The following is a 13434-nucleotide window of genomic DNA, read 5'->3' as shown; positions in this document are numbered from 1 at the left end:
TGAACTGAATTTTAGTCTCCTTAAATGTAGAACAGGAATAATATTAAAGCCTAACAAAGAGGTTTTAAATGCAAATTAAACAGGTTTTTAAAGCACCTAGAACAGTTACTCCTGCTGTTAAACCCACAAGTGGTAGCTATTTGGGTCTATTATTTTTGAGCAAGTGTACATTTACAACATTCCTTCTGGTGTCTCTTTGCCTTAGGAATTAGGAACTGCAGTGTCAGCCTGCTGAAGTTTCACTGGTCTTATTTTTATCTGCCTGTTTGTCCTAAAGGGATAGGTGAAGTTCAGTTTCTAACCCACTTTCAAGATAGTGAGCCTCAGGGAGAGGATGGGTCATATAAGCCCACTCTAGTTAAAATTCTTCTGAGATAAGATATTCAGGAGAGGAAATTATCCTGTCAGTAGCAATGTCTCCAAAGTAAAAGACATGCTAAGGATTTACTTTAAAATCTGTAGGTGTGCATTCTGCCAGAGGGAGAGCTGAGGTTTATGGTGAGGAAACTGTCATGATGGGCTTAGCCAAATAAAATAACAGAATGTAAGGCAAGATTTGGAATTGTCATAGGGGCCTGGTATGTTCATATTAGTGTCCTGTTTTGTGAGCAGATGTCTAGCCTGCCTTGATAAGGGCTTAATAAATATGTATTGAATATATAAATTAATAGCATATCGGGGTACATGTGCCCTTTTGAATTATGGTTTTCTCAGGGTATAGGCCCAGTAGTGGGATTCCTGGGTCATATGGTAGTTCTATTTTTAGTTTTTAAAGAACCTCCATACTGTTCTCCATAGTGGCTGTATCAATTTACATTGGCACCAACAGTGCAAAAGGGTTCCCTTTTCTCCACACCCTCTGGGGCACACTCACTCACTTGGTTATTCCTGCACTCCTTCCACACATCTATTCTGAGTAGCTGTTCTGTGACAGGGCCCATGACATTAACATCCCTTGATTTCCAAACCATGCTTTCTCTCTCTGTGATAACCTTCACAGCAGGGGCCCTGGGGATGGGACAGTCTTCAGGTGTGGTAGACACTTGGTCTTCATTAATTTTTCTATTTAATAAATAGTGTCTGATGGCAGAAGATGACCTTGTTGCTTTCCTGCTTTGTAGCTTCCCAAGGCTCACAAATGTCCTTAGAACAAAGTAGAAGCCTCTTATGTTGGTACTCAAAGCCTTTGTGATACGGATCCTGCCTCTCTGATATTTACCAGAACTTCTTAACTCATCTTGTGGTCCCTAAAAATAAAATATTGAAGTAATACCCCCCAAAAATTAATTAATTAATTAATTAATAGCACATCATGAACTTTAAATATAATTAATAAGCCACCATTGCATATGCTTCTCATAAAGAGACCCCTGGGGACTGATTTTCAATCAAGTAATCTTTTGTTTGTTTTTGAAACTTATAAAAGGCCAAAGATAATATAGTATTCTGAGGGAATGTGTTCCCTAATCAGTAGTTTAACAGATATATATTATTCATAAAAGAGAACTCTAGACTCTTCACCTTCCTCCACCAAGATCACATTTTCGAGCACATGAATAAGTTCTGACTGACTTAGTCACCTCAGAAATGTTAAGATCACTGACAGAGAACAAAGGTTAATTCTTAATATGGTTAGGGATAGAGTGTTAATTACAGACAATATGTTCTGTATATTAAACTATGTTGTAATTGCTATAGCAGTGTGTTGACTATATTCAAGTGGTCCCAGAAGCTTATATTGCAAGGGTTTATATTTGGGGGGAACTTATTTTTCTCCCAGCCCTGGTTAACTTCCCAAGACTTACAATAGTTTCCATACAAAGATAAGCCCATGTCAATACATGAATTTCAGGTAAGCATATCATGCTACAAATTTTCCCTCAGGGAACACTGCCATGGAAGGCATAACAGTAATTTTCCACCCTGGAACGCTACAATAATGTGGATTTCAGGATAGAAGCATGTCGTATTTTTTTTTAATACTGTTTCCCAGGAGATTTTCCCAAGGATTTAGAGACCTACACTGCCCTTTGTGGGGCCGCTGCATTTTCTAATACTGCATACTCTCAAAGTCCCTTCTCAGTCAGTTGAGCATGTCCTGAGAAACAGCTCAACTAGCTGTACCTCCAGTGCTGTAAAAAGAATGACATAATTATTAAGATGTAAAGAAATGTAGGACAGTGCCATTCTGTGACTTGTTTAGATGAGAGACCAATAATTGTGAGTTCCTTCTCTCACTGTAGCCAAATCATTAAATCATTTTCTCTAACTGTAGCCAAATTATTGAATCATTCATTGACTTAAGTTGGATCTGCATTAAACCAAAAATGATGGATTATTCAGTCATTCTCTTTATAGATAAAAATCCTGGATGCTTTGAACTCATCTCTTTATTCTCTAAGAAAAAAAAAGGTTCATTTTGATTTTTTTGTTTTTCCCAAGCCCCAGAGTTCAACTATGGCTAACTACCAGCAATTTAAATAGCATTTAAAAAAACAGCTTTAGCTTCTAGGCTTCTAACAGAGGCACTTCTAAAGTAAATCTTCCTTGGTTAACAGCTGTCAGCTATCAATGAGCTATAGGTAATTAAATTTGAAGATAGCTTTATGGCCCAGAAAAAGAGATAAAATCCTTGGACCAGAAAGGCTTAAGTTAATGCAGTTATTGCTCCCTCTGGTATTTGAATTAATGTAAGAAATTGATTATTTTCTAGCGAAACAGGTAAAGAGGAGAACTGCCATTGTTTGCTACTTGCAAGTAAAATTTAGTTGAGACTGTTTTCCCAGCTCAGCTCACACTCTTGGTTTTATTTCAACATACATTGGGAAGAAAAGGCAAAAAAAAAAAAAAAAAAAATTTTTTTTTTTTTTTAAATAGCCATACTAAACAAACCATGGTGGAAAGAGTGAGGAGGTGTTAGGGGCTGTGAACACTGGAGAGATATTATCAGTTAGTAAGGGTTTAAACAACAAACCTCAATTCAAGGTGCCTAAAAAAAAGCAAGGATTTTTTAAAAAAAATCATGTATAACAGAAGTAATCCTGTAGTAGAGCAGTTGTAGGGTTAGTGCAGACATTGAATGATTTCTTATAGAACTCAGCATTTTTCCTAAATTTCTGCTTGACATTCTCAGATAGCAATCTTTTTGGTAGCAGCAACTGCTGAAAGTTTTATATGCTCACTTACCAATGTCCAGAAGCAGAAAAAGAAATCACCTCTTTTTTGTGCCATTTTTAAGACCCAAGAAACCTCTTCTAGTAACCTTGCTGAAAGCTTCCCTCTAAATCTCATTGGCCAGAACTAGTCACATGGTCATATTTTTAGTCACTCACTTGCTGGGGGATCCACTATGGTTGGCATATGGTTCCCTGCCAACAGGGAAGAAAAAGAAAATATCTGTTAGACAGAGGGTCAGTAATCTCTCCTGCCAAAAGGAGCACACTGATCTTCTACTGTGTGCTGGTGGAATATCCTTTGAGCTATGTATTAACATAACCAATTTATAGATGAGAAAATCGAAACCTGGGAGAAATCAGGTAGTTTTCTTAAAGTAACAGGTTAGTAAGTGATGAAACTGGGATTTCAACTCAGAACTGTCTGACTCCAATTCTGTACTCTCTCCACAGTATCACACTGCTGCCTGTACATCATGACTCACTTTGAGTTTCAGTTACAGAGATACTCTTTTTGGATCTGATGATCAATGCATCTCTGTCTTTTGCTTTTCACTTTAGACTTACTCTTTCTCAGAGCTTCCTCAGAGCTGTCTACTCTCTGAGCTTCATATCATCCATGAGAAGAATTGGAAATCTCTCCCTGCAGATTTGATATTTCTAATGACAAATTAGTTATCTAATTTTATATGCTTGTGGGACATTTCCACTTTTACTTGAATTTAATCTATCAACACTCAAGTAATCTCTTTACCAAAGAAATTTCCCTTTTGAATCTCTCAAAATTAGTAAAGCCCATGTTCATTTATCCTGTTCTTAGTTTATGTCTTTGGAAGATAATTACCTCTTCCTTTTACCCAAAGACCAACTTCATATAAAATCATTCCAAATCCTTTAAGTGATCCTCACATCAACTCCTCTCTTCCTTTCTATTTCTGGCAAATCAGGTCTTTATCATCATCATATCTGGAAGAGCATCTCTTAGTTTTCCAGTCTCACATGCCCCAAAATTATCCTACACACCAAATTATTATTCTTAAAAATGATTTATTATTTTACTGTCTTGCTCAAATAATTTGAGTAGATTCTACATGTGACAAAAACAAATATTAAATATATTAATACATATAAATCAGACAGTTTAGTCTTCCATATTTTCTCCCTGTGTAAAGAATTGTTCTTCTTACTTGTCTGGCTGAAGCTTGAAGTCTTGTCCCAAGTCATAATAACAGGTAACCCATGTAACCCATGTCACTGTGAGACAGGTACTCTTTTAAGCTCTTGATGTATATTAACAATTTAAACCTCACAATACCCCTGTGATGTAAGGACTATTATTATCCTGACTTTAAAGATGAAGACACTGGAGTCTAGAGGGATAAAGGCACTGGCCAAGTACATATATAAATGAAATGGCAGAGCCAGCATTCAGACTCCAGTGGCTGGGCCCCAGATGCCACGAACTCAGTCATATTTTACTTCTTTAATCCGTGTATTTCACTGGAGAGTTATTTATTCATGAGGTATTTGTTGAATATCTATTCTGCACCCAACCAGCACCCTACAAATGATGTTTTACAGGAAAATTATGCAACCGTGAATCTCCTCCATAGGATGAAAAGCAAGCTTTATTAAACACCCTGGATTTTAGGCAAAATCAAAGGAGAATGTGTCTTCTCCAACCTTTGAGTGGCATTTGTTGCATTTTATATTCTCTCTCATGTTCTGAGCTCTTGGATTTTTTTCCTACTTCAGCAATAACCTCTGGTCTAGCAGAGGCTAACTTTTTTCCTGCACAACATCCATCCACTCTTTTTTGCTGTCCTCGCGAAAGAAGGTGTTCCAGTTTTTAGGCCAGTCGCACCAGGGCTGCCAACTGCATCACCTGTCTGTCTGTGATATCTAGTGAGGCTCAGTAACTAGGTTAGCATGCTGCACAGTGCTCAGCATCTCAAATCTTTTATTTCCAAAGATCTGTCTTCCAGTTTCTTGTTTAAATGCTCTTTCAATGTCTTGTCTTCTTTCGTGAGTTACTTCTTTTTTTAAAAATTTTTTAAATTAATTAATTAATTTATTTATTTTTGGCTGTGTTGGGTGTTCGTTTCTGTGCGAGGTATTTTCTAGTTGCGGCAAGCGGGGGCCACTCTTCATCGCGGTGCACGGGCCTCTCACTATCGCGGCCTCTCTTGCTGTGGAGCACAAGCTCCAGACGCGCAGGCTCAGTAGTTGTGGCTCACGGGCCTAGTTGCTCCACGGCATGTGGGATCTTCCCAGACCAGGGCTCGAACCCGTGTCCCCTGCATTGGCAGGCAGATTCTCAACCACTGCGCCACGAGGGAAACCTGCCCCCCAACCCCCCCAACCCCCGCCGTGAGTTACTTCTTAAGACTCTTCTTAAATACTTCAGTGACTTGTTAATGGTTTCTTCCACATAAAAAATCTTACACTTTGCTGTTACTGAGTGGAAAGAATGTCAGAGACTTTGATTTAAGATCCTGTGTTAGTAATTTTAGGAATCTAGCTCCTTAAGTTTAAAAAAAAAAAAAAAGAAAAAGAAAAGAAAGAAAAGAAAAGAAAAAAGTAGGAAAATAGGCATCTATTTTTTTCTAATTTAATGCTTTCCTGTAATTAATGATTCAGAATTGATAATACTAACAGTAATAATTATTATAATTGATTGAATACTTCCTCTGTCGCTCATTTCAAATATTTACATGTATTCTATTGATTTCCATATGGACTCTCAGTAGAAGATACCATTATTGTTGCTTTTTACAAATGAAGAAATTAAGGCACAGAGAGGTTAAATAATTTGTTCAATGTCACAGAGAGTTTGGTGCCACAGGTGGTTTCATAATCACTATGCCGCTCCCATAGTATTTGTAAATTATTGACTAGATATAAAACCATTTGAAGGATATTATGACAGACATTCTGAACTGCGGTGCCCAGAGAACAGGTTAAATTTGTTGCTTCTCTATCTTCACACATGGGATATGGCCCAGGTACTCACAGAATATAGTTTGTGGCTGCCTATAAGGGCTCTTATACTTTTTAATTTTGGTTTAAATCAATCCACAGCCCTATCAGAATTTCTAGAAATGTGTTTGTGATTCAATGACTAAAAATTTAGAAATAGTTCATCATTGAAGGAGTATCCCTGAAAGCAGACTCTTTTGTAGAGTTTGTCACTCTCTTAAGATCATGATCAAAAGAACTCCTGAACTACTTGAATGGAAAAGTCTTCAATTGTGCAAAGGAGCATTTTGACTGGAAAGAAAATTGAATCTGCTATAATGATTATTGATTTTTTTTTTTTATTGTCCTGGTGCATTCATTGTCTTGAGAGTTCAGCTATACAGACACATATTTAATGTAAAAGAATTTAAGTGAACATGCGTCACTACCCATTGAGATGATAAAAAATCTAAAAATTCAGAATATCTGAAAATTCACATTTTTCTTTTTATATATACATAGGCATATTGTCATTTAAATGACATTGCCTTCTGAACGACAAGTAATGGAAAAAAAAGTAGGTCTGTTTCCAAGTAATTTATAGAAAAATATATTAAACTAGTTAGAATTACATTGAGGAAGTAAGGTAAATATTCAGGGTAGGAAACAACAATCCTAAAATGATGAACGTATTGAGTCCAACCATAAAATATTAAGAGAGTCTAGGAAGACATTCACACCATCATTGCTTTTGTTTTTTGTTCAATCTACTCACTTGCTGTATTTTTTTGGGTGATTTATTTTAACAAGCTTTGAGCTGATGACAAACAGTAAACAACTGAGCTGAGGTCCTAGCAAAATGTGAATAATTTTGTAATCAAGTAGTACTACTATAAACTTTAACATTGCATTTGTGGATTTATTTATGTTTTAATTCAGCATAGAGGCAATAAATAAAAATATCCACTAACATAACTGTTTTAAAATTAATTTATTGTAGGAGGAAAATGTATTTTGACTTTTCTGGTAAATATTTCCATAAGATAATTTTCATTAAAATAATGGAATCAAGATACTCAATTTTCACTTGTGCTATTCACTATTTCAGAGCTTCGAGAAACCAAGACCTCTGAATACTTCAGCCTATCTCACCACCCTTTAGACTACAGGATATTATTAATGGATGAAGATCAGGACCGGATATATGTGGGCAGCAAAGATCACATTCTTTCCTTGAATATTAACAACATAAGTCAAGAACCTTTGAGTGTAAGTTTATCATTTTCATGAGGGCAATGCTAAATTCCTAAGTGTCTTTTTCTTTAAAAGTTTCAAATACAATGAAAAAATTATGTGCATCATTAGAACAATAGAAAATACAGGTCATGTATCAATAAATACTTGGAAATTACTACTTATTTCAAGGACTGAAAATATAATCAATTCAATTCTCCATGTCTAGTTTCATAGTTTTTAGCCATCTACAACTTGAAGCTAAGTGAGAAAATACTTCCTGTGTATACATGCATCGAAAGGGAAAAGGAGAAGCATGGAGTATAGCATGAAAAATGGTCAGATTAAAGGACAGAGTACCTTGTCATCTGTACATAAACCAAGAAGGCCTTGAAAAGAACACAATTATTAAATGTAGTGTTCTTTGAAGAAATGTGGCCTATGCAACAGGGATTTGAACTGCACGGGTCCACTTATATGCAGATTCTTTTTGGTTGTAAGTACTACAGTACTGCATGATACATGGTTGGTTGAATCTTTGGATGTGGAACTGAAATATAGGGTCAGTGTCCCTAGCCTCTGAGTTGTTCAAGGGTTAACTATATTTATCATTCTATTTCACAGCAAGGAAATAAATTGAGCTTCATTAAAGTAAAGAAATAAAAGTAAATTAATTATAAATTTATTACAGCAAGAACACATCTGACTTTATTATTTTAACAATGAGCTACAGGCTGACAATGAAAAAAAAAAATCATCCCCATCAGACTTGACCCAAGGCTGCAATGACTTAGCATGCTAGCACAGTATGTCAGAGAGAGAATCTTTATCCAGGTTATTTTAGCTGTTGAAGTACCTAGTTTGCAGTAAATTCACCAGCCTAGCTGTGTAGTTTACCAAAAAAAACCCAAGATAGCAGTATAAACATAAATTCATTGTGATATAAGCAGTTGTGAAAAGTGTACTATAAATCAGAGGGAGGGAAATATACATTATATTGTGCACATCAATAATTTCCTTATTTTAAAATTGTACCATTAGTAAATGAGCACATATTATAGAAAGAATTGTTGAAGGAAAAATTCATGGAACAAACAAAAACATAATTGTTGAAATAAAGTAATAAAATCTTTATTGAGTTCATAAAATGAAAGAAGAAATTTGAAATATAAATATAGAATTAAAGAAATCTGTTAGCATAAAGTAAATGAAGAGCACTGAGCTGTCATATATACAAGTGAGATTATGCAACCTTTATTTTCCTTTCTGAGCAGGTTTTCTGGCCAGCATCTACAATCAAAGTTGAAGAGTGCAAAATGGCTGGCAAAGATCCCACAGTGAGTGCTTAAAAAAATCCAAAACTTAAATATTTAGTCTTTGAATTCATGTACTTTGAGTGCATCCAAGAATGAGACAAAGGGTATTGGTGTTTTGAATCCTCTGCTGGACACATGGTAAGAAATGTAAATGCAAAGTGATTGGAAATCTTAAACACTGTAACGTAGGAATTCCTGACTGGGTAAAAATTTCCTGCGTTGCTTTCATTATTGAACCCTGACACTTTTCATGATGGATTTCAGTAATAACCCCTGTTCAAAGTGGGTCCAACCTGCAGAATTCTCAGCAGGCTGCTGAAATAATGATAATTCAAGTGTCTGGAGTAGCTCCCAGATACCATGTGGGCTTTTCCAAAGAAAGATTCTCGTCAAAAGGGTAGTGGTTAGCCAGCACATTCCAGAAGCATAAATCACCAGTAATGGCTGTTATCTTTGTTAATTAAAAATAACCACAGAAACAAAAATCAAGGCAGATACAAATATCAGTAAATGTTCAGTGTGCAATACTTTTACAAAACGTATTCCATATAAAGATTCCATATAAAGAATCAAGGAATAAATCTATATTGATTTCTACAAATGACTTGCTGAAACTGACACATTAAATTATTCTTGAATATTATAAAAAATACATGGAACAGCTCTTTAATGTGCACAAGTCATTTAATGTTTATAATGAAGCTTAGATGTCATTTCACCTTCTTGTCTCAAACTTCTTCCTTGTGGAAGAAGAAGTGTGGAAATGAAACTTTTATATTTTATTGATTCTTAGCAGTTCAGAACAAAGTTCTGAAAAAGCCTGGCTTAAGGCAGGACCACAGCAGACTCTGGAGTGCAGATCTCTGGGTCTCACCAGCAGGTGTTTTGGCAAGAGTGCTCACCAGGAGTGACTCAGCTCAGGGTTTCATTGTTTTAGTTTCATAATTCACCTTATAAGAGAAAATTTTAAATGGGCAAAAGGAGCTCACAGGAGCATATTTGCTACCCACAGGATCTGTTGGACCACAATCGAAAAGGAAAAAAATCCAGAAAAATGTGAAAGAAACATTCAAAAGAGTACATTACAATTGTTTTCTAGGGAACCAATAGCAGAATGAAGTATAATGTTGTGGAAAAGGCACTTTTTTTTTTGGTCCCCTGAAGCTATGATTTCAATAATTTTGCATGAATTAAACTATTTTCTTTCATCCTTTAATGTAGAGATTTTTCCCATTGATGTTTATGCGATCATGTCTCGCCTTTTGCCACAATAATATCCTGTGGTTGTAATTACTGGATTTAATTGTTCTTTGTTCAAAAAAATTTCTGTGTCCCATTCATACAAACTGCCACAGGCAGAATATATAGGATTTAGATACCTTTGCACATTCTCTTTCCAAAAATTATTGTTGATTTTCTGAAGAGTCTTAGCCAAGTCATTGGATTTCTTTCTCCCTTTGGCAAAGTAGAAATGCTCTGTTATTTGCTTTCTTATAATTAGACGTCATTAGATGAAATCTTCAATACATGCTTACGTTTTCACGTAGTTTTGTCATGCTGTAATATCATTCATGGGTATCTTTATATTCTGCCACACGGCCAATCAGAGGTAACTGGTAGTGGACTCTGTTGTAGTACAGCCAACGCTGTTGGGTCCTGGGAAATAATAACCAAACTAACTTTCAAATATATGTTCTGTCTATGCAAGAGAAGAGAATGTTGACAAATTCATCTCGCTTAAGGCATGTGAGGTACTTACAAACAAGTGTCCTTTAATCAGGATACCAGTGGCAGAAAAATGATGCTAAATAGAAGTTCTATAGAACAACATTTTAATTACACTTCTCAATGAAACCAAATATTTAAGAATCTCTTAGCTCTTTTGGAATAAATATCATCTAATTACTTAATATTTCATTTTTTAAAATGCAGGAACTGAATATTTTAATTTGTACAAATCAGTTAATTGAAGTGAAGGAACCAGAGGTAAATAAGGTGGAGTTCCTAACTTTAAGAGTCTTTACAATATACTGGAGATGATGAGACATATATACAATTATTACCAAGTAATACTAGCCAACACTTAATGGAATGGGCCAGGTGCTATTCTAAGTGTTTTATTTTAATCCTCATGACAATGCTGCAAGATGGACATTATTGTCGTCATCCACATTTTTAAGATAGATAAACTGAATCACTAAGAGACTAAGGAACTTACCCAAAGCTGCACTGCCTGCAAGTGGGAGGCCTCTGTCCGACTCAGGCACATATGGCTCTAGATCTTATTGCTCTTAGTTGATAAAGCATGCCACTTCTCCGGGGAGAATATGATAAATGCTGAGGATACACACAAAAGACAAAGAAAAAATTCATTGCACCTGGGATATTTAGGAAAGGTTTGATAGATTTGGTGGCAATTATGCTAGGTCTTATGTTAACTTTTCCCCTTATTCTAGTTCATTAATACTGAAATTCAAATAAGTTGTACCCTTTCTCTCTTTCAGCCTTTGGTGCAGGCTACATGTGATTCTCTTCTTGTTGAATTACCTTCCCATCTTTTTAGCCTGGAAATCATCTACTCATCCTTTCAAATAACAGTGCAGATGTCACCTCTCTGGAGAGTCCTTTCTTGCCACCCAGGACTGGGCTAGCTGCCCCTCCCTGTGCATGCACCTGAAACACTCTAGAACTTATTTCACTGCATTTTTAGTGATTGGATCCAGTGCCCAGATCTGTATCTAGGCACTTCATGAAATTTCAACAAGATCTGGAAAAATGGAGATGGAAGCAGTAAGCATGGGAATCTATTCCAAGTACTTTTCTCAGGTTGGGGGTAGGACACAGTGGATACTGAATTATTAATACCTTTAGATTAATAAGTTTATAATAAATTCATTATGCACAATTTTTAAAGGTATATTTTGGTTAAATTAACTTTTTTACTTTTAAATATTATATTAACCTTCTACTAAGAAAAGCATAAACTAATGACAAATTTCATATTTCTATAACAATTGAAAAAAAACCGTAGAATCAAACATCTCTTATTCCTTTAGATTTTTTACTTATATCAAACTTTAATTAAAGCTATAAAAATAATACTCCATTATTAGAAAATAATGCAATATAATTTAAAATTTGATCCCAGGTAATGTGTATCATAATACTATATAATAAACTAATGTTTATCAGGAAAATAAATTATCATGGTGGGAATATAGCTTATTGTCTGCCTCAGCTAAGAGAGTATAACTTACCTCCCAATTTCCCTTTTTGCCCCTATTTATTCACATTCCTACATGCTCTATTTATTTCTGAACATTAATATTTTATTCACACGCTAAATAAATTGAGCTTAAACAATAACACATGCTGTCAAACATATCCAATGAGATAGAGGATAATGAATGTGCTAAGTAAATACTGTATGAGATCATTGAAAAATTAAGCATGGTTACATATATTTAGACCTATATGCATTACATACACACAATGTCAAACTTGATTTATTAATTGTAGAATATCAATTTCCCTGTTTCTGTGACCAGAGGATCCTAAACTATTTGAAAATATATTTTCTTTAGGAATACATTTATCAGAATACCTTGATATATTCCCCAGACCAAGAAGTATAGGCCAAGAAGAAAAAAATTAAGAGGTATTTTTTTTTCCATTGCATAGTATGGACCATGAAGAGTCAATATTTTTAAAGCCCTATTAATCTGAGCTCCAGGATATATTATTTTAAAACATCTATTTTAAAATTATATAACTAATACATGTTAACACAGAAATTTTTGAAGGCCTAGAAAAGCATGCAGAGAGCAACAGAAAACAATCTCTTATTAGCTCTCTGACCCTGGAGACTTAACCTCTCTGTGTCTCATTTTTCTTAACTGTGTAATGGGCTACTCATAAAACCTACCTTATTGGGTTATTAAAAGGATTCGTGAATTAATATTTGCAGAGAGCTTAGAACAGTACATAGCACATAGTAAGCACACACTGTTAAGTAGATAAAATAAATTACACTACCCAAACATAATAACTTAAAAATTGGGGGTATATTCTTCCAGCACTTTAGTATATGACATGTATATGTATATACATAAAATGGTATTACATTCTGCATAATGTTAGCAACTTGATTTTTCATTTAGCATTGTACCTTGAAATAGTTTTGAAAGAGAATTGAGCAATAAAAAGAGAGCATCCATGGTATTGAATTTCACTGATGTCTCATTCCGCAAACCTTTTATGGATGTCTACTGTGGTCAGGACCTGTACTAATCTCTATGCAGGACAAATTCCCTGTCCATTACACAGGGTTTGTACTGACAATTGGAACTGAAAATATATATGAAAGAATCTAATACCTAACACTGGGTATATTTATTATGTGCCAGACACTGTTCCAAGTGCTTCAGTAGTATACTGCTTACAACAAATATTATCATCACCATTTACAGGTAAAAAGATGGAAACACAGAGAGGCTAAGTAAATATCTCAAGTTCAAACAGCTAGTAAAAGATAAAGCCAGAGTTTGAACCCAGGTCATCTGGCTCTGAGATCTGTATACTTAAATTCACTCTCTGCTGCCGATCATGCTATGGCATGATGGTAGTCCAGTTCTAATTGCCTCTCTGGTTTCATCACACAATAATCCTCTGTCCTCTCTAGGCACTATTCCCCAACTAAATCCTGCACTATCATGCCTGCAGTTTTTCTGTTCATGCTGTGTTTTCTTTTGGAA

The 13434-nt window shown here is 35.2% G+C and overlaps 1 protein-coding gene and 1 long non-coding RNA gene across 2 annotated transcripts in view; one reads left to right on the top strand and one right to left on the bottom strand.

The window, feature by feature from the left end:
- Positions 1-13434, bottom strand: part of LOC309666324 — a 675327-nt gene that overhangs the window by 544949 nt on the left and 116944 nt on the right. The window lies entirely within an intron of this gene.
- Positions 1-13434, top strand: part of SEMA3C (semaphorin 3C) — a 185235-nt gene that overhangs the window by 86388 nt on the left and 85413 nt on the right. The window contains exons 3-4 of the mRNA XM_082473528.1: positions 7240-7400; positions 8639-8701. Coding sequence (XP_082329654.1) covers positions 7240-7400; positions 8639-8701 — 224 coding nt within the window. The remainder of the gene's footprint in view (positions 1-7239; positions 7401-8638; positions 8702-13434) is intronic.

Source organism: Balaenoptera physalus (genome assembly GCF_965194825.1).
Source record: "Balaenoptera physalus genome assembly, chromosome: 8".
Classification (NCBI taxonomy): Eukaryota; Metazoa; Chordata; class Mammalia; order Artiodactyla; family Balaenopteridae; genus Balaenoptera; species Balaenoptera physalus.
This window is presented reverse-complemented; position numbering and strand designations above follow the sequence as displayed.